Source organism: Ylistrum balloti, unplaced genomic scaffold (genome assembly GCF_031769215.1).
Source record: "Ylistrum balloti isolate Yb309-2 unplaced genomic scaffold, AGI_CSIRO_Ybal_v1 Utg369626, whole genome shotgun sequence".
In the NCBI taxonomy this organism is placed as follows: Eukaryota; Metazoa; Mollusca; class Bivalvia; order Pectinida; family Pectinidae; genus Ylistrum; species Ylistrum balloti.
Genome location: NW_026781894.1, coordinates 705,135 through 730,787, shown reverse-complemented (window position 1 = coordinate 730,787; position 25,653 = coordinate 705,135). Strand labels below are relative to the sequence as shown.

Below are 25,653 nucleotides of genomic sequence, written 5' to 3'. Positions count from 1 at the left end.
TGTGCTCCTGCAGCATAATTTGGCAGAGTATACTTGATTTACAGTGTCCATCTATTCATCTATTTGGAGAGGGAAGTGAGGAGAACTATTCCTTTCCCTGTGAAGCAATTTCAATGAACAAGATACATGTGATCAGTAATAAAGTTGTTTGCAATATTTTGGTATTTTTCTTGGATTTTGCCCCTTTAATGAAGTTTTAATTTACTGATCAGAACAAGGTTATGCTTACGCTGGGTGTGAATCTGACCTGTGTGTTTTAAGAATGCATATGATTGAATATACATATTTCATTGAAGGAGACCATACAGCCTGAAAGAATTATTTACATGCATTGTCTCTTTTGCAGTTTTCAGTCAATTTCTTCAGAACGTTACCCCCTTCATCGAATCCCAACGGGGCTGAGTTTGACCCCGAGGAAGATGAGCCAACGCTAGAGGCATCATGGCCACACCTACAGGTAAAAATGGGTACTGATTAGATTATCATCCCATGCCCATGTAGCAAGGGCATAGAGAGAACTAAGTATTCCATTAGAAGATATATCCCCTAAAAAATCCTAGAGTTACACAGCAAAGAACTACATCATGAGATTTATGTCGTCTAGAGAAATATAGTGTATCATTTTCTTTTACTTCTCTTACCGTCAATCAAATAGATGATGAAACATTACTTTTATTTATACCTTGAAAAGATTATAACAGTATTGGTACCTTCAAAATATGTTCAACATTGTAACTTAATTGAATACGATTCTTTCTCCTTTCAGTTGGTTTATGAATTTTTTCTACGATTTTTGGAGTCGCCGGACTTTCAGCCCAATACAGCCAAGCGTTATATAGACCAGAAATTTGTATTACAAGTAAGTACAATGGGATAAGAGGATATTTGTGCACATTTATGAAAATTAAGCTAGAAAAATTGATAATGAAAAATATATATTTTTCAGTCATACAGGTTTCATATCACTTATCAGAATAAAATTGCATATGATTGAAATAAGCATTTGACAGAAAAGCTTTAATAAGTTTACTTGGTCTGTGTTATAGCCCTTGTTTTGGTGGAGGTATTTCCTCTTTGTGAGTTTACAGTAATGTATATTTCACATTAAAAGCATTATCATTTTGAATTTTCAGCAATTAGAATTATTTGACAGTGAAGATCCTAGGGAAAGAGATTTCTTGAAAACAATATTACACAGAATATATGGCAAATTTTTGGGACTTCGGGCATACATCAGGAAACAAATCAACAATATATTTTATAGGTAAGAACATGGAGAACATTTTCAAGTGGAGTAATACTGTATTGACTAAATTTTTTATTTACTGATAAATACATCTATCATAATTCAATATACAGATTTTACATAGGTTACAGAATGAAGAAAGTACTAAAACAGCCAGAATCTTTATGCTTCTATTAAAGTACTGTAGGTGTAGCCTGTTAGTGTTTGGGTTATTAATGTCTCCATCTCTGTGTTGTTTCTGTGTTGATAAGTTGTTGATGGTCAGCTGTTAATCATCTGCTGTGGCCATCTGGATTAGTACGGAGAGTATACTAAAAGTGTATATATGTATATATACCACTGATGTGTATTGTATTCATGGTTCAGATTGTAGCTGTTAACTGGCCATTATTGATTTTCTACAGCATCATAACATAAGGATTGGTAGAACCTTATTCAACACCTGTTGGGTAGCATGTCGGATTTACACCTACATGATTAGATAACATGTTTACTGGCTAGGGAAACTAGTTCTACTGCAGCTCATATGGCCATAACTCAGTTGGTCATTTTACAACTATAACAAATGTTGCTTAATGGAAAATATTTGTTTATTTGATTGTGTCGAAGAAATGTAATTTATCCCAGATTTTTATACTCTTGTCTTCATTTCAAATTCTGATAATTTCTAATTGTTCAGCATGTGTACAATGTGGTTCATAACAGAGCTAGTTATACTTTTTACTGTCCATATATTTTGTGCGTTTATGTGTCAAAGCTAAATGTTTTCCCCTTTCCTCGCTCATAAAAGTAAAATTGACAATCCATATTGTGAAATATTTGTCTTTAAGCTTGATGAAAATCACACAAACAAAAAACAATTTTTGAGTGTAGAAGTTATTGAAACTTGTAATACTAGTGTTAATACTTTTATGAAAGTGTGTGTATATAAATTGAAAATTTATTAACATGAGTTTTTTCACATTTTTTTTTCAGTTTTATTTATGAAACAGAACATCATAATGGTATAGCAGAATTACTAGAAATATTGGGAAGGTAAGGTATAAAAGAAATAATGACAAAAGTTCAGCATTTTAGAATATTCAACATCAGCAACAATTTTAACAGCTATGTATATATATAGATGGCCAATATTGACTAAACCTAAACACTAAACTCGAGAATATTCGACATCAGCAACAATTTTAACAGCTATATATATATATAGAAGGCCAATATTTAATGAACTCTAGAATATTCAAGTATATCAACAATTTTAACAACTTTATATATATGGCCAATAATCTACACTTCAACAGTGTGATCAACAGCTTTGTCACCTTTTGACTTTAATACTGGTAAACTGGTTTAAAGCAATGTGCAAGAGACCTTATTCTGTACTCAATAACTATTTATAACAAACACCTTTTACTTTTACATAGTGTATATGAGTATCTATGATGAACAGTTTCAGGCTTTGTCTCAGTAAACTGATTAAGTGTTTTCTTATGTATATTTCAGTATTATAAATGGTTTTGCGTTACCACTGAAGGAGGAGCACAAAGTGTTTCTTCTGAAGGTTTTGTTACCCCTCCACAAGGTGAAGTCTTTGAGCGTGTACCACCCACAGCTGGCCTACTGTGTGGTACAGTTCCTTGAAAAGGACCCCAGCCTCACAGAACCTGTAAGTAGATCTCCCAGAATTTTGTACCAATATCTTTTAATCCTGTCTTTATACTGTGAATAAGTATATTTTGGCATACCATTTTTATTCTAATGAATTTCTAGGGGAGTGTGAAATTTTCACAAAATTTTCAGACTAGGTTGTCGGGTACATAATAGTAACGATATATGAAACAGACTGTAGTGGCATCTTAGTTTCCCATGAGTGTATGAAACATTTTTAAACAATTGGACAAACACTTTGGTGCTTGTGTATGAAACTGAATTGAAATTGCTATTAAACATTACTGTCATATCTTCTGTATGAAATAACACGATGCCAAGTGTGTCAAATTACGAAACAATGTTGATATCTTCGTGCCTCTCTTGATTGAATTGAGGAATTGGACTATTTAAACTCATCACAATGTCCAGAGTGAAGTGAAATATGACATTATGCCCTTTAAAAGTGAAAGTAAAAAAATGATATTTTGTGTTTTGTAAACATTATAGATTGTAGGTTATCAGATGTTTCCCAAATTCTCATTGATGATATTTCTTTTAGTTTATTCTGACTCTTTGTTTTATTACAGGTTATAATGGGATTATTGAAATTCTGGCCGAAGGTCCATAGTCCAAAAGAGGTACGCTTTCAAATCATATATCAGTTACCTGAATTGAATTTTACATTACTTACGCAGATCTTTACATTTCTAAGAGGTTATGAACTCTGTACTGATTTCTGTTTCAAATCTTTCTCTGTTCTTAGTTTAATGCAATATTTACTGAAGTTGGTAATTACTTGTTTCAGGTGATGTTTTTGAATGAATTGGAAGAGATTTTAGATGTGATAGAACCCGCTGAGTTCACCAAGGTGATGAACCCACTTTTCAAACAGCTAGCCAAATGTGTGTCCAGTCCCCACTTTCAGGTGCGTATTATACACTGCTGTGTGTTAAAAGGGGTTGATGATGAAAACTTGTATAACAGGTTTAAACAGTTGAGGCTTTATGTACACTCAGTACAATTGACATCATTTATGGAATAAAACTGGTATCACTATGATATCTGGATCCTGGTATCGGGATAATGTTCAACTTCATCCTCTAAGGAATTGCTTAACTTATTAGTTTTAATGATGGTACACCAAAATGATGATTCTAGTTTCAGGATTCCTTCTGATATTATATTGGATTATTTCAATATTATTGTGCAAGAGAGAGTGCCTTATTGTATTTGGAGTGTGACCTTATCCTTTCTCCTACTCTTCATTGTGTAGCTTTGTTTTGTCATATGTTATCTTCAGATTTGCATAATGATATTTGTCTATTTGAAATCTCGTTATGTTGGATTGCTTTGTATTAATGATTTGAATACCTTGTAGGTTATATGAGAGAAGACACCATCTTTTTCGTACCAAGGAAACAGTGTTTGATTTGTGTTTGCACTCTAACCACAGAGATTTGTTTACAGGTAGCAGAACGAGCCTTGTACTACTGGAACAACGAGTATATCCTCAGTATGATCTGCGATAATGTTTGCGTCATTCTACCCCTCATGTTTCCTGCCCTTTATCGCACCAAGCAGCACTGGAACAAGTAAGCCGACACCTGAGCGACAGCCTGTGTCCGGCAATTCTATCCAAACCAGGGCTCCATGCCATGGCTGTTTTTTTAACAATTTGATTTTTGATTTTTATTGGAAGTGTCAATAGCAGATGTCTTCTGGCTTTTTGATTTTGCGTGATAACGGTTTTGTGATCCTGAGCATGAATACACTACATTCCATAAATGTGATCAGGGAGATGTTTTAAGTAGAGTTCTGTCTTACTTTTGATTTTTAAATCAAATGACATAAGTTTTTGGTTGTAGAAAGGGAGGTAAAATATATTATAACATCTCCTAAACTGAATTATGATGTTTGTAGTGTCTTCCTGATCAGTGTGAATGGTTGTGTTGATCATTTCTTACAATAATACTGTGGCTTGCTTTATGTTCTTAATTTCTTACCTTCTTTTATACCTAGCGACTTTTCAGTTTTTTGGCTTTTCATCATAATATGTGTAATTTGTGTTGTTGTCTTCATTTACTGTTTTAATGACTGAAATATTGTTCTGACAAGTTATGTGCCCTTTGTTGTTGGTTTGATCTACAGGTGGCAGAGAGAGCTCTGTACTTTTGGAATAATGAGTACATCTTGAGTTTGATCACTGACAATGCCTCTACCATCCTGCCTATCATGTTCCCAGCTTTGTATAGGAGCAAGGAGCACTGGAACAAGTAAGGCCACGGGACGGCACATCTGTCAGTCACTAGTCGCTGGGTCCCACTGTGTAATGTTCCCCTTCACCACACTGCCAGTCAGATATTCACAACATTAATGGATTTAAAACTCAAAGCTTAAGGAATATGTCCTCTGTATTAACATTTTCAAATTCTTTCTAATTTGATGTACTTAGTGTTTAAAGAAAGATGTCTTTCATTCAGGAATGTAAAAATTTATTGCAAAACCGAACAACTTAGAAATCCACTTATAACCTGGACCGAACCTTCCAAAAGGTATGCTATGCAATTGAAATATAATACTTTTAAAAAACCCTTAATCACATATGGTGTGTAAAACATTTCATGTGTGAAATATTTCAGTGTTCTGAGCAATTTACATATCTTCAAACACAAATATCCTCAAATTTCAATTTGTATTGTTAGTCCATTCGGTTGTTACTAACACAATGTAATTTGCTATAATATGAAGATTTTCATAACAAGTAGAAACACTCAGAAGATTAATGCATGTATTATGAACCTACAGTGAAGCATTACTCTTTATTACATTTTGCCTGTGAAATATGAGAAAATATTAACTTTATAAAAATTTCAGAAACACAAATATTTAGAAAGTGTTCTTTCGTTAGGTCTTTTACAGTTAGTGATCGCATTAATATTTCAAACCTGCAGGTTGATTTCTACATCTTTTTAAACTTCTAGTTGTCTAACCAGCTGATATTTCATGAAGGTTTGCTTTCTCTGCCGTAGAAATAGAGAGGGAACAGTTGTGTGTACTTGGGGTTCCATAAATTTTGATTTTCCTTTGTTAGACATAAAAGTTGAGTTGTAAATACCAGCATATGTTTTGATGTAGTGTATTGTGGTTAAAAGATGGAATATTCCATTCTATAAGTTAATGATATTTTTTGTATTTGGTTGTGATTTTTTTCTTCTATCTTGCATGAATATTCTTCTCTAAACTTCATAAATTTGATTGTAAATGGTCAATATGGTCAATAGAAGGACTTGTAAGTTTATAATTTTGCATGTTGAGGTCTTCTTTTGTGATATACAGCTTTGTCTGGAGCATGGACATTTTTTTATCTCTTTATGTTGTTGGTATAAAAAGGAATGTATATCCTTTAAACATACTGTGTCTTTCACCTGTTATATGACATCACCCAATCTACTGGTGGTTAGATAGAGATATTTGTGTTTATAGGAAAACCAACATGAAGATTTTGAAGCATGGTTATGGTTTGAGATAAATAGTGTGCAATGGCCATGGTTAACCAACTGTTTTCAGTATTAACTTGTCTGATCTCACAGCTCATCTAACAGAGTGAAACATTCATCAAACTGCTGACCTGCTTAACATGCCATTGATCCTTAATATTCATTGATGTAGTTAAGCTGTGTATGATATTTGAGATCTATTCTTAATTGTGAAAATTGAAGGATTTCAGTTTATATATAGGGTAGGGAAACTGTTGATCATGTATAATGGATTACTGGGTATTGATTTTTGTCCTAAACTGTAACATTGCCATGTGAAGATGCATGTTTGTGTGTTATTTTGCAGGACGATACATGGGCTTATATACAATGCTCTGAAGTTGTTCATGGAAATGAACCAGAAACTGTTTGATGATTGTACACAACAGTACAAAGCAGAGCGACAAAAGTAAGCTTACACACTTATGAAACTCGTGTATAATTGGAGTTTGTGTTGGGAATATACGTAATATATACCACTAGCTTATACGAGTAAGAGACTGGTGTATTATTAGTTTGTCGCAGAAACAATCTGTTTTAATATGTATGTAATCACTAACTAGATTTCACAAGTAGGAGGATCAAGTGTAAGTAGTATGTCAAGACACATCAAAAAGTAAAATAACAATTTTAATTATACAAATTTGTTCTGGTGAAAGTGTACTACAATAGTCAAACTTTAAAAAAAAAAAAAATGGAGTGTGTTTTAAAATTTAAATTTCATTCATATTTGGTTTCCAATTTATATAGAGATTAAATATTCCATTTCTTTTTTAACAGAGAAAAGGAAAAGAATAAGCACCGAGATGATGCGTGGACGAAAGTACACAACCTAGCATTAGGAAATCCACAAGTACGTATGACAGTGTCTGTCTAGGACAGCAGGATTTGTTGAGCTATTTTAATCACCATTTTCTATTGCCTGCTGATTTTAGTTGATGTGAATAGATAAATGTTCAGGTTGTCTAATCAATCTCTAAAGAATCCTGTTAGTATAAAGCTTTTGCTAGTTACATGCGTGATCTTAGATTTGCTACATTTGAACTGGGCCTGTTCTAAAGGTAGAAAATGTGTTCATTAATTACTTTTAGCCATTTTCTCCATGATGTTGGTATATTAAAAGTATGTCAAAAGTCTCCATGGTAACCACTAGGATAATTAACCAACCACTATCATGTGGTGACCTGTTCAAATTGCCTGTCCATCTGTTGTTCCTCCTTAAACTATTCTTGTTATGGCTATTTCTCAAGAAGTATGTCATGGATCTTGCTTTGATTTCTTGTGTTGGTTTCCTTTGGTCCCTGGTAGTGCCTGTGAGGTTGGTCAGATAAACATAATGATGAGCTGGTGGCCATCTTGCATTTTGACATTGAAAGATACGGATCTTTCTCATATTGCATATGTAGGTTGCTACTGGTCCTTAGTGATGTCCTTCACTTTTAAAAACAAATCAGAAAAACAAAGTAGTTAAAAGGTAACCATCTTTGATTTTGATAAGGAAAGTTTGTTATAACTATTTCTAGGGTACACTGGTTGGATATTTCTCAGATTTAATATGTAGTTTCTCTTTATTTAAAATGTTCCTTTTTCTATTGGAATGATTGGGATTTGCTCAAATTTGGTCCAAAGCATTCTTGGGTGAAGAGGAATCAATTTTATTTAAACGGTTCGGTCTAAGTTTCTTGAGCTGAAGGTGGGCTCAATATGGCAAATTCTTTAAAACTCTTCTTCTTCTTCTGTAGAAATACCTTGATGTTGTCTGAGTTTTGGCTGAAGTATACTCGAGTTCAGTGACTCAATTTCAAATAAACAGTGGATCTCTGTCCTTTTGAGTGGAAGGGGTGGGGCCGGAAAGCGGAATTAGAGAAAATTCTTTAGAATCATTCTTATGTAGGAATGCCTCTATTCTGTCCCAATGTGGTCCGAGACTTGGTTGGATGAAGAGGATCAATTTTGTATGAACTGGGTTTCAGCCCCCTGGGGAGGGAGGGGTGGGGGCCCAGTAGTGGAAATTGAGCAAATTCTTTAAAATACTTCCAGTGTTGAAATGATTTGATTTTGTCCAGATTTGATTTGAAACATGCTGATTTAAGACAAAATAGTTTTGTACCAATAATGTATTTAACATCCTTTGGAAGGAGAGGTGGGCCTAAATAGGGGAAATTGATACAAATATGTGTTCTCCTTGGTCCTTTAAGTTATGCTCTAGATGGTTATTGATGTTTACCTTGTTACATATCATTAAGTCACTTGCCAATACTAGATATATTGGAGGGGAAAGAAAAGATCCAACTGCAGACAGAAGCAATAAAATCATACAATGGTGGGCACTAAGATCCCTCTGGGATCAATTATAAAAACAAAGAGATTATTTATAGTTATAAAGGTTAGGCGTATATCATACTGTCATAATTGATTTAATGTGCATGTAACATTATGTCTTCTACATATGTCTAATGATGTGGTGATTTGAAAATATGATTTAGCCTTGTTCTAGTCCAGCAACTACAGCTTTTCTTCAGAAATTCAGTCCTTTATTCTTGAGTTTAAAATAATTTTTTGAATGCAACAAACCTATACCTTTATGAGAACACTTTATAGCTGTAGCGACCAGGCGTCTATGTGGATGGTGTTTTATTTTGTTTTTTTTTTGTTTTTTTTTTTTTTTGTGAAAATTGAAACACTGACCAAAGAAAAGCCTAGTGGACGGATATTAGAACATGGATCTAGTTTGTCATTTTGAAAGTTGCATGATGGATGGTTGTAAAGGCAATGCTGAAGAAATGCACAGAAATGTTACCCCTTCAAATTTGAATGGTGTTTTTAGTCTGGATTTCTCTCCCCCAACTTAAAACATAATTTTTTATCCATTTGGAATATGTGATACATCCAGATTGCAGTTTTGCTCCTGTCATCATTTTACAATTTGATCATTCATTAAGTCATAGATTAACACAGTTTTTGAATTTTAGTTGCAAGTTTGACAAAAAAATGTTTAAAAGCTGTTTATTTTGTTTAAAGCAGATACTGACATTTATGATTTTAACATTTTATGTTCTGTAACAAACAAACACACTCAATAACACTGATGTAAACACAGCATCTTCTACACTCCGTGTATCACTCAACCTCTTGTATTACTAGCTATTATTAGCTTATTATACCATTTATTTTCAAAACGGTTTTCAAAAGTCACATTTTGATTTCTTTAGTTCTTGTTTTGTAGTAACTTTTAAACATCAATGTGAATGGGGAAAAATGATTGAATTTGAAATGTAGGTAACAGAGATGTACAAATTCAGTTTAGAGAAGTAGACCATAGACAGATTTAAGAATATCTGCTTGACCAATATGTTATTTCACAATACAAGTGTTGAAAAAGTACTAAAATCCTGACACAAAATTTACCACTATGATGTCTTAGACTCACGGAATTGTACAACCTTGATTCAGGTTAAAAAAAAAAAAGAAAATTAAGCTATGCTATTTGTGACTGTACGAATCCTGATGGGTATAGAGGTACACCCTGAGTAGAAGGATTGCTGTTTAACCTGATTGTCAGGGGGAGGCAATGCACTGGTGACCCTGTGTACACAATGTACTTGTGTTTCTCTACAGTTCAGAGAGTATGCAATTTTTTTAACTAATGGTGAGAAGCCGGGAAATCCAGGGACGCCTAACAGTATAGGGACGGAGGAGGATGGGGAGGTGGTCGTCAACATGGAAAAATTACAAAGGGCTGCCAACGAGGTATGTTGTGTGGTGCAGTTAGTGTCACAAGGAGTCTTAACAGTACTTACCACTATATACACTTCAGCTGGCATGGGTTGCCATGCCATTTGACGAGGCATCTGGGTGGTTGAGTTAATGGTAAGGTAATGCATGGTACTGTAGGAAGGTGAAAGAGCTGCACCAAATATACACTAGCTATATACTTCGTCAAGGTGGGTTTGTAGGTTGGTGAAGGAGTTGTGTCATATTATACTCTAGCTGTACTCCATGTTTTGGTGGGTTGGTGAAGGAGTTGTGCCACATTCTACACTAGCTGTACTCCATGTTTTGGTGGGTTGGTGAAGGAGTTGTGCCACATTCTACACTAGCTGTACTCCATGTTTTGGTGGGAATGGAGGGTGGTGAAGGAGTTGTGCCACATTCTACACTAGCTGTACTCCATGTTTTGGTGGGAATGGAGGGTGGTGAAGGAGTTGTGCCACATTATACACTAGCTGTAATCCATGTTCAGGTGGGAATGGAGGGTGGTGAAGGAGTTGTGCCACATTATACACTAGCTGTAATCCATGTTCAGGTGGATTCGGAGGGTGGTTAAATGTAGCATATATACACCAGCTATACTCCACATTAGTCATTTAAGTGGGTTTCTATACACACTAGCTATACCCCTTGTTTTGGTAGATTTCAAGGATTATGAAGGAGTCCCATCATATAAAATCAGCTATACTCCTCATTTAGAGGGGGATTCTAGGCTGAAGGAAATGCACTCCTTGTTGAGATGGAATGGCAGTGTTATGAAGGAGCCACGCCATCTCTACACTAGCTATATTGTTTAGAGGGGTTTTTATGTTGGCTAATAGTCAGGGTTTTTTTTTTTTGTTTTTGTATAGACACAAGAATACTTGTGTATAGGGGATTTTGAGGGTGGTAAAGGAGTCGCGCCATATATACACTAGAATACCCATGTATCGATGGGCTTGTAGAATGGGGAAAGGTTTTGCACCATAATTATATACCATATTTTCCGGATTATAAGGCGCAGCTTTTTTCCTTGGCGTTTGGGCATGCAGCTTATATGCCAGTGCAATTTATATATGGATGAAAAGAAAATTTGCAGGAAAAAAAAAAAAAAAAACAGGCATACCAGTACATTAGTAAGAGAAAGTACCAAGATTTTTACCTGTCCATGAAGTGTGACTGAAACAGATTGTCTAGGATCGTCATTTGCAATCGTATACAGGATGATTTTAACATTGAAATAAAAATAGCATTCTCGTGGATTTAATTAATCATACCTCTTAATATGAATAACAATAATATCATCTGAATTTTCCTAGTTGCTTCAGAAGCCATACCAGAAGTTTATAATAGCCTGTTGCAACCTGGGACCGATAGGTTACAGTTTATAGGTCAAATTCTAGAACAATGCCATGCTTGTTTACGATAAGAGTGGCTTTGTGTTTCTTACAAGAAATAACTATTAAGAATTTTGACAACATGCAAGTGCCTTTGCTAATATTTAACAGTGATAACGCCAATGGAGATACCGTTAAGTGAACTCTACCTACCAACAGGCCCTATATCTGTACGTAGACAATCTGTGGAGGCTCGCAAGCCAAACAAGTTCAATAATTGCTATTTTACATTTTTGAAACACATCAACAAAATAAAGGGTTAACTGTTTACAATTCATTTGTGAACTTATGTTAAATGTTTCACTGACGATCTTGATAAATTGCCTTCCATTGTCTGTTACATCAACAAACTTTGGTCTACATAGCGGCTACCACATCATAGAAAGGATGTGACTTATATTTCGTTGCGGCTAATATGTGGATCAAATAAAAAAAATTATTAAAAATAGACTCTGCAGCTTATATACCAGTGCGGTTTATAACCTGGAAAATATGGTACACTAGAATATTCTTGTATAGAGGGTTTGTAGAGTGGTGAAGGTTACACACCATATATACACTTGATATACTCGCATGTTGCCATTTAAAAGATTATGAAAGGAGTGGTTTTACATATTTACCTAACATAGATGTTTTTATTGGGCGAGGTAGTTGAAATGCTTTTACATCATTTAGATGATGGTGTGAAAAATTTTCTTGATATCAGAGAAAAAAATATGGTTCTGTTGCCATAGTTTCACTAAGTTTGGTGGTCAATGGTACAGAACTAGGACTGGATAGTCAAGTTGATAATCAGAAGGATTTCTTGTTTCTAGATATTGAGGGTGCTTCAGCTGATCATATAACATTCTGTCTTGATTTATGGGTATAACTAGTGACACTTTCTTACTCACTTAATGGCCCTGCAGACAAAAGGTTACTAGTGTTGTGGACAATGGAATGGAAAGGTTGATGGCGAGAAGGGGTCTGATCATTGCATTTGAGGATAAAATTGTTGGTTGAGGGACACAGATGGTGTATTAGGGAATTGAACGCTATGTAATATTCAAGGAGCTGTGTGTTTTTTTTAAATGTTTGTTTTGTTACTACACATCTTTACAACTAACTTCATCATTTTCCTTCTGTTTGCTTTGTTTTATAAAAACAACATCTCAAATAAAAAGCAGTCTCAGAAATTACAAACATGTTAATTTGCATCCTGTCAATTATTACATATTATAGATACAAGCAAGTAATGCTAAAAAAATGGGCAAGAAAACAGAGGTAATATACATTTTAGTTACAAGACACCTGTCTCTCTTTCTCTCTCTCTGGCTGCAGAAATAGCCCACTGATGTAGGGAAGTGTGCTAAAAGGGCAGGGAATGTTGCTTCTGCAGCAGTACATGTTCATCCAGCATTTCTGTTTTTCCTAAAAAGAGAATCTTATGTCTATCAAGCCTCTTGTGTGCCATCTTATTCTCTAGTGAAATCAACAGTGTGGATGTATTTCCTTGCTGATCTTTCCTTCCTTTTCTGTATTGGAATTGACAAAATGTTCAGGTATATGGCAATTTGAGATTCTGTATTAGGATAGACGCGTTAACCAGATTAATATCTCTATGTCATTCTTTACGCAGTTTCCTGACGGTTAAAAGCAATTGATGACAGAAAAACTTCAAATGGAAGTTTATACATAAAAGAATATAAGCATTTGATTTCATTAGAGAAATACCACTCGCCTTTCTGAATATGCTTGTAAAATCCGTTGCAAGCTTCTTCAACCAGCACTGCATTTATGCATCCAGATCAACTTTACAATGAAATATTTCAAATTCATTTTCAGTATTAATATGACAAAGACAAAGGTTGAAGTTTTGTATTAAGATTTCTTTGTTTTTGTTTTGTCCTTTAGGCTCAAGAATGTTTCAGTCAGTATTTTTATCCATGATATATTTCTTGTCTTAAAATCTTAGTTTCCATATTTTATTTTCATTGATATGAAATTGTGCTTATAGACTTTTGTGATTTTTTTCTCCCATCACATCTTATTGTTAGCCAGTATGTTTCTGAACTGTGTGAATCATTCAGTGTTCCTATTTAGTTTAAATTACGTTCCCATATATTTTTCTCCCCTATAAATTTTGATTATTTTATAGTGTATTACTTAGTGAAACCCACCATCAATTCCAGATTTTAGAATTGAAATTTTTTTTTTTAAAAACCTTGAATTCTCAGTTAGGTAATTGCTTTATCATTCTTGGATGTTCTCCCACCCTTTATAAATGGTACTCACCGGAATTTAGATGCCTATCATAATGAACTTGGCTCTCACCAGGTCATTCTTTTTATGGATACCGTTCTCAATGGACGTTGTTCTTGTGGGCTCGTTCTGTTTATGAATACCATTCTCCTTGGACTTTTTCCTTTTGAAAATAAATATTTTGATCAGTAACATTTAAGGTATTTTCCACAGACCTTGTTCTCATTAGATAGTTTGATCTAGGGCTATTATTTTTCCTGGACTTCTCTTCTGAAAGGTATTTAATGCCAGATGTAAACACTCTTTGAAGACCAACATTATTTAAAGACTCCAAGACCATTAGAAAGGTCTCTTAAAATTCATGGGATTATGGTTTAATATAACTGGAAAAAGTCCAATGGTTCATTTAGCTTTAGCCTTTGATTAACATTACTACTATGACACTGAAGATATTTATCATTTCTTTCTTGACAGAATATGAAAGTTTTTAGTAGTATTTTTCAAAAGGGTAGGTAAGCTGAAAACATTGTGCATGGAGTTAACATTGACATGTACAGGCCCCAAGCATGTCCACTTTTTGACAGTTAAGTGGTCGGGACCAGTGTAATGGGACCCTCAGCATTCATTTGCATTTTACTAACCTTACATCCAAGATTGGTGTTGTCCTAAAGCAACAAAATTTTTGAATTATGATTTATAACATTTTAATCCCATTGTGATTTTTTTTTTCACACAATCTTTACATATATAGCAGCTTTTTGTTGTGTAATTTATGTCTTAAACTTATGAATGTTCAGTAACAATATAATTTATCAAGGCAAAAGTTGAATCATTCCCTTTGATTTTTTTTTTCAAATTACTGATCCTGTTGAATAAATCTCAGTTCAGATTTGGAGAAAAGATCATTCCGTCTGAAATGTTATGGTCACAGGTTGAAGCATTCCTGCAAATAGGCATTTGTAATAATCTAACCCTGGTCTTGTTAATTTGATTTTGGAGATGGTACACTTTTCTGTGGTTGATTATAATATAAACATCACCTGTTCTTCATTTATCTCCACAATTAAATCACATTGGAGAGACTTGGTGTTTGTATGAACTTGTTGATACTTATATAATCTAACACATTTTAACCTGTTTGCCTGTTGAAATTTTGATGTATCCGTGACAGTACTTGATAAAATGGCCAACTATTATTGTATTGTAAATTTCTCTTTAAAAGAAAGCAATTTGCCTGCATTCAGATATATGACATAAGATTCTATCCAACAAATATCCAACTACCACATGTCTATATCACTGTGCACCAAGACCTTAACCTCATCCCAGAATTGTTAAAATATCTAGTATAGAATGCAGTACGAAAGATTCCTAAATGCTGAATTTACACAGTTGGGAACTTGTATTTACCATGCCATGTTGAATGTAACCTAGTATTTACTCAAGCCACAATCTTTACCCCAATGTGACCATCCTTTCTTCAATTCACAAAAAGCTTATCCAAAGGAAATCCATCAAAAGATGAAATGGTCTCACTCATGAAATGATGTACCTTAACCATTTCTGATTTCTTCCTTGTGTATTACATCTGAGGTTTTCAATTCACCTCTTGCATCTAAAATTGGGTTAGGGCATACCAGTAGCATTCCTTGTTTTTTGTGTACTTATAGGTCTGAAATACCTTCTTTTTTTTCCTTGATGTTTCATCATCTTGTAAGGATTTGTATTTTTTAAAGGGTAAATATTCTATGCATGTTGTTTCATTCAGTCATCAGGTGAATTTTAGTGATTTCTCTTTAGTTTATTTTTTTCAAATGCAGATTAAAAGTTTATAATCAATTTCGTGTTTTGTCAAGTGGTTAAGATTTTTTGTATTAAGATAAATGTATGAAAAAATATAAAGATGTCACTAATAATGAAAAATATCTGTTATAAAAATGAAGAAATTAAAATGACCTCATTAAAACTAGTAACCTTTGTAGCATAAATTGGAGTAAAATTAAGCTATAGCTTTGTGCTCTCTTGATAACCTTCCTGTAAATGTCATATCAGTTTTGTAGATTTAAACAGCTTTCTTGTGCTGTGTAAGATTAAGCTTAAATGTAAAATGATTTCTTTTGGTTACCTGAAATGAAAAGTTCTTTTTTCGGAGTGACATAGACCATTAGTCTAGCCTGCTTTTACTTATCAGCTCAAATATTTTCTCTCAAAAATTGCTCTATTTATATTGAGAAAGACTGACTTTAAGAGGATTATGATGATCTTGGCATATTGCAGTCCCATATTCAGCAGACTGCATCAATGCTTGATACTGGAAATAATTTCATGTATGCTTTGTTTTTGTTTCATTTTCACATGCAGCTCATGGTAAGAGATCTTACTTATGTTGACATAGCGGTTTTCCTATAACATAGATCATGGTGTGCTTGTACTATTCCCCTTATAACCAAAGACTGCTGTCAGTCGAATATTGATGATTTGAGACCTTTCCATAATTGAAAGAATGATTGCCACAAGTAGCTTTCAGTTAAATTTTTTTTTCGTTACTAACACGTGTGTCTTTATACAGCAATCTTTTTCGGTGAAACCTTCCAGTGATTCTGTTCTTGATGTTGTCTGGTTGATTGTTGTCAATCATTATTCTGTCTCTGAGGTCATCATTATCCTTTTTCTTTTTTACTATCTGTGTAGTATGGAAAGGGGTCACTTCAATTTATTGGTGTTGTCATCTACACATGTTTACATAGCAACAATTGTGGTACATGCATGCCAGTACTTCTTGCAATGACTAGTGATGTCATTAAATGAAGGGAATTTTAACCAGTAAATTGAGCTCTATGATATAACATGATGAATTAAACTGGAACTTAATCATTGTTTTGTTACTTAAAGACGGGCTTTAGATCAGAAGGTAAAATAGTTACCTTTCTAAAAATGATTGCATACATTCTCTCTGCCAGTCACCTTTTTTAAAACAGGGAACACATCCATTTCTTCAAAATTCTGCTTACTGATAGGTGACTAAACTTTTGACATAGACAAAGACATTGCCCTTGTTCAGGATTTTGAAGAAACAGTGCAAAGTCTAATAACGTGCAAAGCATACACATTACCTTTTGAATGATCAATCTTGTTCCTCTGGGTAACACAAGTCAAGAAATAGCAAAATTTACATGAAATATACTATGATTAATTGTATATTTGTGGTTGCTGGTCACAGAGATTTGTTTGGTGTTGATGTCATATTATTGATTGTTTCCCTTTGTGTGTCTCTTCTATTCTATGCCTGGTTTACCTGGTCTTGTTGGCTTAGTTATATTGCAGCTTTCTGTCATGCTACTTCTACACCAAGTGGTTGCTTAGTTGTTGGGTATGTACGTAGGATTTGACAGAAACCTGTGACATGTCATCAATCGGATGTATATACTATACAATACATGCATATTTTGTATTCTGGGTAAAATTTGTGTCACTGAGATTTAGAAAATTACTCTACAATATAACAATACATTAATTACACTGTCAGATATCAATTACAGTTCATGTCTTGTTTCGTTTTGTAACAATGTGTGTTCCTGTTTGACTTTAGTGTAATGTAGGCAGTGTATGTGAGTATACACTAAGATGTACCAGTGGACTTCAGGCCATGACAAGGCTCTGAAGGCTTCACTATCAAGCCAGTATAGATGGCTCTGAACAGTTATTCAATGCTTTGTTAAGCTTTGCTACTTAAATTAATCTACTCATAGGTTGATTAATGATTGGGCAGTATGCTGTTCTGATAATTGTTTCAAACATATTCATTTAAATTTGGGGCTCTGGAAGACACTCTTGTGTCTTGTAATTATCTGTCTGGTTTTTGTTTTAACATGACAACTTTATGATGTTATATTTCATTTCAGTTGTGCAATAATGCTTACTATGTCATTACCCTGCTTACATTAATACCCTATCTCGAACTAAGTAAAGGAAGGGTATATAATAATCATTTGTGTGCTTGCATATGTCTCTAAGCATGTGTGTAGGCGTTTGTCTGCTGCATGAACCTCTCACCAAATTTAGTTCATTTCAACAAGTTCTGTACCTGATTTGATGTCATCAGTCAAGGTTACAGGTTGAGAGGTCAGACTTTTGAAATGAAAAGCTGATGTACAAGATATCTGAACAAACACTCCACAGATCTAGTGTGTATTCACACCACAATGGTATTTTAATGTTCAATTTTCAGTTGAGTTAGGGTTATATCTATGTTCACATCAGAATTCAGAAATGTAAACTTAAAATTAGACAAGGTTATACACTTTTACATCTGTGTAATTTGTAATAGTGAGGTTCTAAGTCAATGAGGCATTCATTAAAGAATAGTGAATTACAATAGTACAAAGGGATCCTAGATACAGTGTGATGTCTTGGGGGAGATCAGTTGCCAGGTAACAGAGGTATATTGTGGCCTATCAGTGGAAGCACTGATGATTGTATTGGTATGTTAATTCAATGCTCATTCAGCTGATGGGGCACTGCTTCCAATCGGAATTGCTTGCATGTATCAGTAGAGCTAATCACTGAACGTAGATTTTAACCTCCTGTGTGTTTCAATCTTGGATAGATTTGCTCTTTCAGAAATATTTACATGTTGACAAAAAAAACTGTCTTTGTGAATTAGGTACATGACTCCAGGCTGTACATCAGTGTTAAACCAGTCACTTGTAAGGCTCAATGTAGACAGCTGGTTGAAAGTTCTGTAATCATGATTAATGTTATCTGCAGCCTATGCTGTACTTATTTTAAAAACTTTATTCTGTCTTTATGAAACAATATATTACAATAAATGTTTGCATTTAGTAGATTGTTTGTTCGCTTATCTCCCTTTAGTTCCACGCTGATGCTAAAGGATTGGACATGCTCACCTCTGACTTCGGAAAAGTTTGTAGTCACACTGGGTCCTTCCCTCTCACCATCCCCTGTTTGTTTTTGTGTCACATTGTTTCTAACTCTTTACAAAATGTTTTTTTTTTCTGTGCCTTTATGAGTTCACAGTTTCTTTTTTTAAACACAGTTTGAACATGTCATGATCAAGGGTTATGATAAGCTTTGTGGTGGAAGTACACCAGTTAGTAAGAATCTGTTGGAAATTGTCATACATATTGATTAATCTGTATGATTCATATTGTAAAAACAGTAGATTTCCAGTAAAAATCAGGTAATATTACAGTTTAACTTGTACATCTGCAATAATTACACCAAAACATAATCAACATTCCAGCTTTTGTCTTCTGACTTCAAAGAGAATGTAGAATACGGCAGACAGATGTTTCGACCCTAAATGGCTTGGCTTGACATAATTTACCTTTCTGATTTTATGTGTTATTCAGTTTAATAAATATCAAGACTTTAGATTTGTTAAATTTTAAAACAATAAATAATGTGATGTTATTGAGAACTTTGCATGCTTAAACACTAGGTTCAGTGCATGTTGTTACAGAATATATCACCATTGTTTTTAATGCTGCTGTAAATTAAATTTATTTTGAATTGAAATTGAGCATACTTTCGTAAGTGGTATATTGATTTTGTCTCTAGTGTGTGCAATTTTTAGCAGTACCTTAATATAAAACACGAAATTATAGAGGGAACTGCCAAGTGGTTCATTGTCATGGTCAAGGCCCTGCTGATTTAGTATCCTCAATCTGATTTAGCCTTATTTCTAAAAAAAAAAAAAAAAAACAAGGGGAGAAAAAAGGGAAGAAAAAATCTTAGTAGAAAGTCCTAGCTTAAGGTAATGTGTTCCAGATAATTCTGAGTTAATGTCAACAGATTACAGTTTTTGGGAAATTTTGTCCAGATCTCACGAAATCTATATTGTTTTCTCTCCAAAATGTTCACATTTATTTAACATGATTAATCCAAATAGAGCATTTTACTTTTGTTTACCTGTTTTACATGTGTTTTTAATTAACTTCATATCTAAACTTTTTTACTTTGTTGCTAAATTCTGATCATTGTATCAGCCAGTTGATCACCAGCAGTATAGATCATCTTACTACTTTTCAGTCTGCCTTACATTATCACGGCAATGAAAAAATATATCTATATACATATACACCGAAGTAGACGATTTTCAGTTGCTCTATTACGATAGTTTCTTTTATACTGGTGAACTGTTGTTTAAAATTAATCTCATCATTGGTGTTTTCATTGTTACAGCTACAGAAGAAAAAAGCGAAAGAAAAACCACTGTTGCGTCGAAAGTCAGAATTACCACATGACATGACTATGATAAAAGCGTTGGATTCTCATAAGCGATCGGACGATTTCCTTTCTACCTCGTCCGAGGGAAACAACTGATGTGTCGGACACAAACCTGGCCGAATAGACACCGTAGAGGAGGGCGACATTTTTACTTGCTTTCACTGGACAATCATGCTAACAAACAAGGGGACGTGGGACCTGACCAATGGGGACAAAGGGCCCCGAAGAGTTGTAACTACTTGGACACTGATGACCAGGAAGGTGACCTTGTGATGCGAGTCAGTACTGAGCAAAGCAAGGCTGTGTACTGTATCTGGTAGTGTGTAGATAATCATTATACATAGATATGAATATTATATAAACAAATTTTTAATCTATTCATTTTATTATTGTACATAGTGTAAGATTTATAATTTTAATTTTTTGTTCGGTTGCATGTACAGAACTGGTATAAAAACCTGGCTGTGGAATTGGTGAAGGGGAAATATATGTATTTAAATAAGATTTACTTTATAATGTACATTACATGTTGATATGCTCAACTGACAGGCTTCAGTTCCATATCAGACAGAGTTGTTCCCTTTCACTGCCGAACCAATCAGGATTTTATACGTTTGTGTGTATGTGTGTGTACATGTGTCTGACAGCATGTTTTTATAACGATACGGACCAATAATTTTTTGTTTATAGAGAGAGACAACCCAATAAGGAGATAAAAGGTCAGATTGTCACAAAGGAAATTACATCGTAATACTTGTAAAATAGAATATGATTATGAGTAAAGATTATTTTCTTCTGGTGAGTAACTTTGCCCGAAACTAGTGTTATGGAAATATGTCTGGTTGTGTGCAAGAGAGGAGAAGAGAGATGAACTATTGGCCTGCTTTTGGAACAAGGCTATGCACACTATTTGTGTAAACTGTGAAAGTGACGCATGTGTGAATTTATTTAGCAACATGTGTAACTTGCCAAAACAAGGCTGTTATGTCATGTTCAAAGATAAAATAATTGTTTTACATTCAATTTTGTTTAATTTGATTGATAGGAGTGATAAAGGAGACTGACTAAAGCTACATTTTCTTGACAAATAAACCTTCGTTTTATATCTGAATATAACAAGGACCTTGAGTTAATGTTTTTAGAGGTGTTTGAAGGATATTGTCATTGATTTTTTTTTTTTTTTTTTTCTATGAATATTTTTAGTTTTAGTAGCTGAATAGTTCTGTTTAGCTGCTCTGGAAAGCATTTCAGTGTAATTACTCTGGAGGGCTTTGAAGTGTAGCTGCTGTGGAAGGATATTCAAGGTCGCTACCTATCTAGATATGGTACATGTATCTACACTGACATGTGCAACCTCGAGTTCTGTGGTAATATGATATCATCTATTGATTGTGTCTCGATTGAGGTGCACAACCTCTGAATCAGTGGCATTAAGATATTTTCCATTGATGGTTCTCCACTGAGGTGCACAACCTCTGAATCCGTGGCATCAAGGTATTGTCCATTGATGTTTCAATTGAGGTGCACAACCTCTGATTCAGTAGCATCAAGGTATGGTCCACTGATGGTGTCTCGCTTGAGGTGCACAACCTCTGATTCAGTGGCAACAAGGTATTGTCCATTGATAGTGTCTGTTTAGAGGTGCACAGCCTTGAATTTATGGTAGTTTGGCCTGCATGACTTCTGTAGTGTCCTGGCAACTCAGCTATGTGCCAAGTATTTCTAGGGAATGTAATATATTAGTATCTGTGATTCTTTATGGGAACAATTTTTAGGATATCGCAATGGTCATAATAGCTTGTTAGTATCAAACTTTACCATCCTTTTGGATAGCCAGACTCTTCTCTCCATCATAAGTCATCATATGGTAAGGTTTGCTAACTTGCATTAAACTTAATGTTGAATGTGTTTTGGAGTAATTTCTGGTGATGATATCACACAATTAGTGAGTGTATGGTGACGGTCTAAAGATATGACATTTTTCCTCTTTTGAATATATGTGAAATCCCAGAAAAGTGTCTTGACAGTGTCCAACATTCCCTTCACAGTTTGGACCTTGAATTTGATGGCTGGTCCTGAATTTGTAGATCTAGATGCCTGTGAATGATCTCCCCACCTCTCATTAGTACTAAGGGGTAGGATTTAGATTGTGAAGAGTGACATACTACTCCAAAAGTTTCCTCCCTTAATTGTTGTCCACTATGCAAATCTTTGGAGGTTTAGGCTGAGTGTACAGGAACCTATCATCACTGTATTCCACCCAGGGTTAAATGTTTGTGAGCTGGAGTGGTGCGACTGTTACAATTTATATCGTTTTTCTTTTCTTTTTTTTTAAACACTTCAGACAATTTCTGTAGCAATTTTTCCCCTGGTACATTATCACTCTTTGTCTCTGTGAAATCTTTAATAATTTCACCTATAGGCAGAATCACAATGAAAGTGCTCTAGTTATATGGATGAACACATTCAATGACATATTGAGTTTCTGGTCCCATACATTCAGACATGTGCAGCAGCATTTAGTTTACATTTCCAATTGATTATGATAACTAGTTACATTATTCCTCACCAATCCTATTCTTTGTAAGTTCATATAATGGTCTTTGTGTGAACAAATCATGTTTTTGTTCAGTTTTGTACCACAGTTGTTGAAGACAAATGGTAACTTGTCAGGTTTGTGCTGTACAAAAATGTGTTGTTTGAGATTATTTTCTCATTTCTAGAATCCTAGGGCGAGTTCAATGCTCTGCAATTGCTTGAATTATTCAAACATTCAGCCCAATTTATTGTGGGACTGGTGAATAATCAAATCTCAGTGTTAACTTTAGAATGTGATTTAATTCGGGCATAATGTGATTGCTAGACTTGTATAACAAGGTGGGTTCACTAAAAGTGAAGATGTGATTTTGCATGACTTTTGTGCTAACTCTACTTATGATAATGCATTCAATGAAATACTCTCTGCTCTAGCTAAATATTAAACTAAACTTATAATTAATGATAAAAAACACAAATTGTGGCCCCATAAGCATAGATATGTATACCATGGCCAATTTTACTTATGATGGAATTTATACAGAAATCAATTAGTTATGATTGAATGTATACAGAAATTAACATTACTGTCTGATGGAGTTTTATTCTCAGAAACCTAAAGGTTCCACTGTTTTACAAACATTTACCCTGAACTGAAATCACTAGGTGTACGCATCACCTTGCCAATGATAGTTGATAGTCTTGCTTATCTGTGATCTTGAAGTATAATGTTGGTTAAGAAAATGTGAATCACATGGCTGTTTATTTGGTGAGTTTTCATCTCTCATGACCTCTGTCTTCAGAGCATAGTGCCAATATCTAACTACATCAGAATCGATCAATTTAAGGTGTCTGGTAACAATAATGAATAGCAATTGGTATTTGTATTGTCCTACCATTCAAAGAAGGAAGACATGTTGAAAGATTAAACATTATGGATTTGGAAGATGGAGTTCATCTTCATTCATTCCCAGACAATCCTTTATTTCTGTCGGTGAATGTAACTTTTCTTTAACACATTGCTTCATGGTACACGATTCTAATATTTTTTGTGTACTAGTGTAGTTATTCTCAGCTTTTTGTATTTATTTATTACTGATAAGTAGAGCTGGAGATTTATTTACTTGTAGGGACCACATAATCAAAAGACAATGAATTTTTAGTTCGATCACAGCATTTCATTATAATGACCTGAATGCCCTCCCTGTGACCATTATAATCGTGACTGATGTGTACACACGAGATTTTTCTGTGTTTTTTGAAGTGATGTATTGGTGTACATATCATGTACATTATTTCAATGCAATTTTTTAAGTACGTGTAACTACAGTCATTGTAGAGACAAAAAGCAATCTTTTCTACTGTATGTATTACTATATTTCAAATGTCCAAGCCTACCTAGTAATCATTTACAACCTGAGAAATATATCGGAGAATATATATATATGTAAAGCTAACACGTCAGCAGTTTGAATCGCTACATGTATTTTGGTTGTGTTGTGATCTCTATAGTTTTTTGTTTGTCTCTAGATAACTGAAGTAAGTGCACGAAATGGATGTCTCTGAAAACAACAAAAATTCTTCATAAACAAAAAAAAACACATTTAGATGAAATGCTCATTTTTGATAAAAATTGTTTTTACTTTTCCTCGTGTACTTAAGGTCCTCAGTTTTATGTGGAGCACAAATGTATTATCGTAATTGATTTATTTCATTTTAAGCTTGTTTCTTTTCTGTTTGTTCTCTCTCTCTCTCTTTTAATACATGCATATGTAATGCAATGAGCATTTCAGTTATGATCGGTGATATATTATGTTGATATGTGTCCTAAGGGTACATATCTAACGAGACAAGTGTGGATGTATACATAGACCTGTATTAACTGTGATTATTTGTAGTATCATTTTTTATCAGGAACAAAACTTCTTTTATGGGTGATGTAAGGAAATGAATGCCTGTCTACCCCAGATTTATTGAGTCAGCAATGACATGACTCTGTTATTGCAGAAACTTGATACTGGTGGATGTTAATGTAATGAACTGTTGTCATTCTACAGAAACAAAAACACATGTCTGTACAATAAAACAAGTAGTAACTTGTGAGAATGCAGGATTTGTCTTGTGTTTTTCCTACCACATATAACATTGTAATTCACACTTGGCTTAATATTTCGTATTCACCATTATTTCTGCATTTCAGTATCTCCAGATGTAATTAAATTCAATGAACTATTCATCAAACATACACACTGGATGAATTAGGCAATATATACATGTAAAAGCAATTTGAGAAAAAAAGACTTTCGGAATATATCTCAAGAAAAATCACATATAGGTAATACCAAAAAAATAATCTTCAAAACAGCATTTTAATAGACAGGTGTAAAAATTGGTAATATTCTAACAGCATATCTCTTTGATAATTCCACAATGTACAAAACACCATAAAGTTAAAATTTCACTACTGAAATAATGTGAAATAGAGTCCATCACAGCTCCACCAGGTGTATGAAGATTTCAGACAATCCTCAGTAAGACAATGCCTAGCAATAGGCAGAGCCACGGAGACAGAAGACCTGTAACTAATTAAAATTATTTTATATGGGATAGAACAGCCATAAGTTGAATGGACCATCTGCTGTCACATAGTAAGGCAATGTACCTTTAATGGGTAAATAACATCATGGTAACACATGGTACTTGTATCCTAGTACAAAGCTATTACTACCACTAATAATCTTAAAATTGTCACCTACTCCCGCTCAGATTTCATGCTAACCATACTGACAATCAAAATTTTGTAATATAAAGACTGCTATTATATATATTGCTGCCTTTGTGTCTCAAAGCTGATTGGTTTATCCAATTTTCAATCACAATGTAGTTCACAAAAATTGCTTTAAAAAAAAGGTTTAGCCAACCATCAGATGGTATTCATGACCTTTGTCAGTCCATCCTTTAACAATTCTTGTCATCACTATTTATGAAGGAACACTGGCTTGGTTATTCCTAAACTTCATACATCAGTTTGCCTTGGTCCTAGATGTGCATT

General features: G+C 34.1%; 1 protein-coding gene across 3 annotated transcripts in view; it reads left to right on the top strand.

The window, feature by feature from the left end:
- Window positions 1-24,707, top strand: part of LOC132551049 (serine/threonine-protein phosphatase 2A 56 kDa regulatory subunit delta isoform-like) — a 38,849-nt gene extending 14,142 nt beyond the window's left edge. The window contains exons 5-19 of one of the 3 annotated variants that reach the window (XM_060215168.1): window positions 347-457; window positions 767-859; window positions 1,134-1,264; window positions 2,222-2,281; window positions 2,747-2,909; window positions 3,481-3,531; window positions 3,699-3,818; window positions 5,042-5,166; window positions 6,737-6,838; window positions 7,210-7,282; window positions 10,048-10,179; window positions 12,798-12,839; window positions 16,179-16,184; window positions 18,690-18,740; window positions 20,022-24,707. In XM_060215168.1, the coding sequence (XP_060071151.1) occupies window positions 347-457; window positions 767-859; window positions 1,134-1,264; window positions 2,222-2,281; window positions 2,747-2,909; window positions 3,481-3,531; window positions 3,699-3,818; window positions 5,042-5,166; window positions 6,737-6,838; window positions 7,210-7,282; window positions 10,048-10,179; window positions 12,798-12,839; window positions 16,179-16,184; window positions 18,690-18,740; window positions 20,022-20,162 (1,401 nt within the window). In that variant the 3' untranslated portion in view covers window positions 20,163-24,707. The remainder of the gene's footprint in view (window positions 1-346; window positions 458-766; window positions 860-1,133; window positions 1,265-2,221; window positions 2,282-2,746; window positions 2,910-3,480; window positions 3,532-3,698; window positions 3,819-5,041; window positions 5,167-6,736; window positions 6,839-7,209; window positions 7,283-10,047; window positions 10,180-12,797; window positions 12,840-16,178; window positions 16,185-18,689; window positions 18,741-20,021) is intronic. The other 2 variants (XM_060215152.1, XM_060215159.1) reach the window with 2 other exon arrangements.
- Window positions 24,708-25,653: the final 946 nt, after the last annotated feature.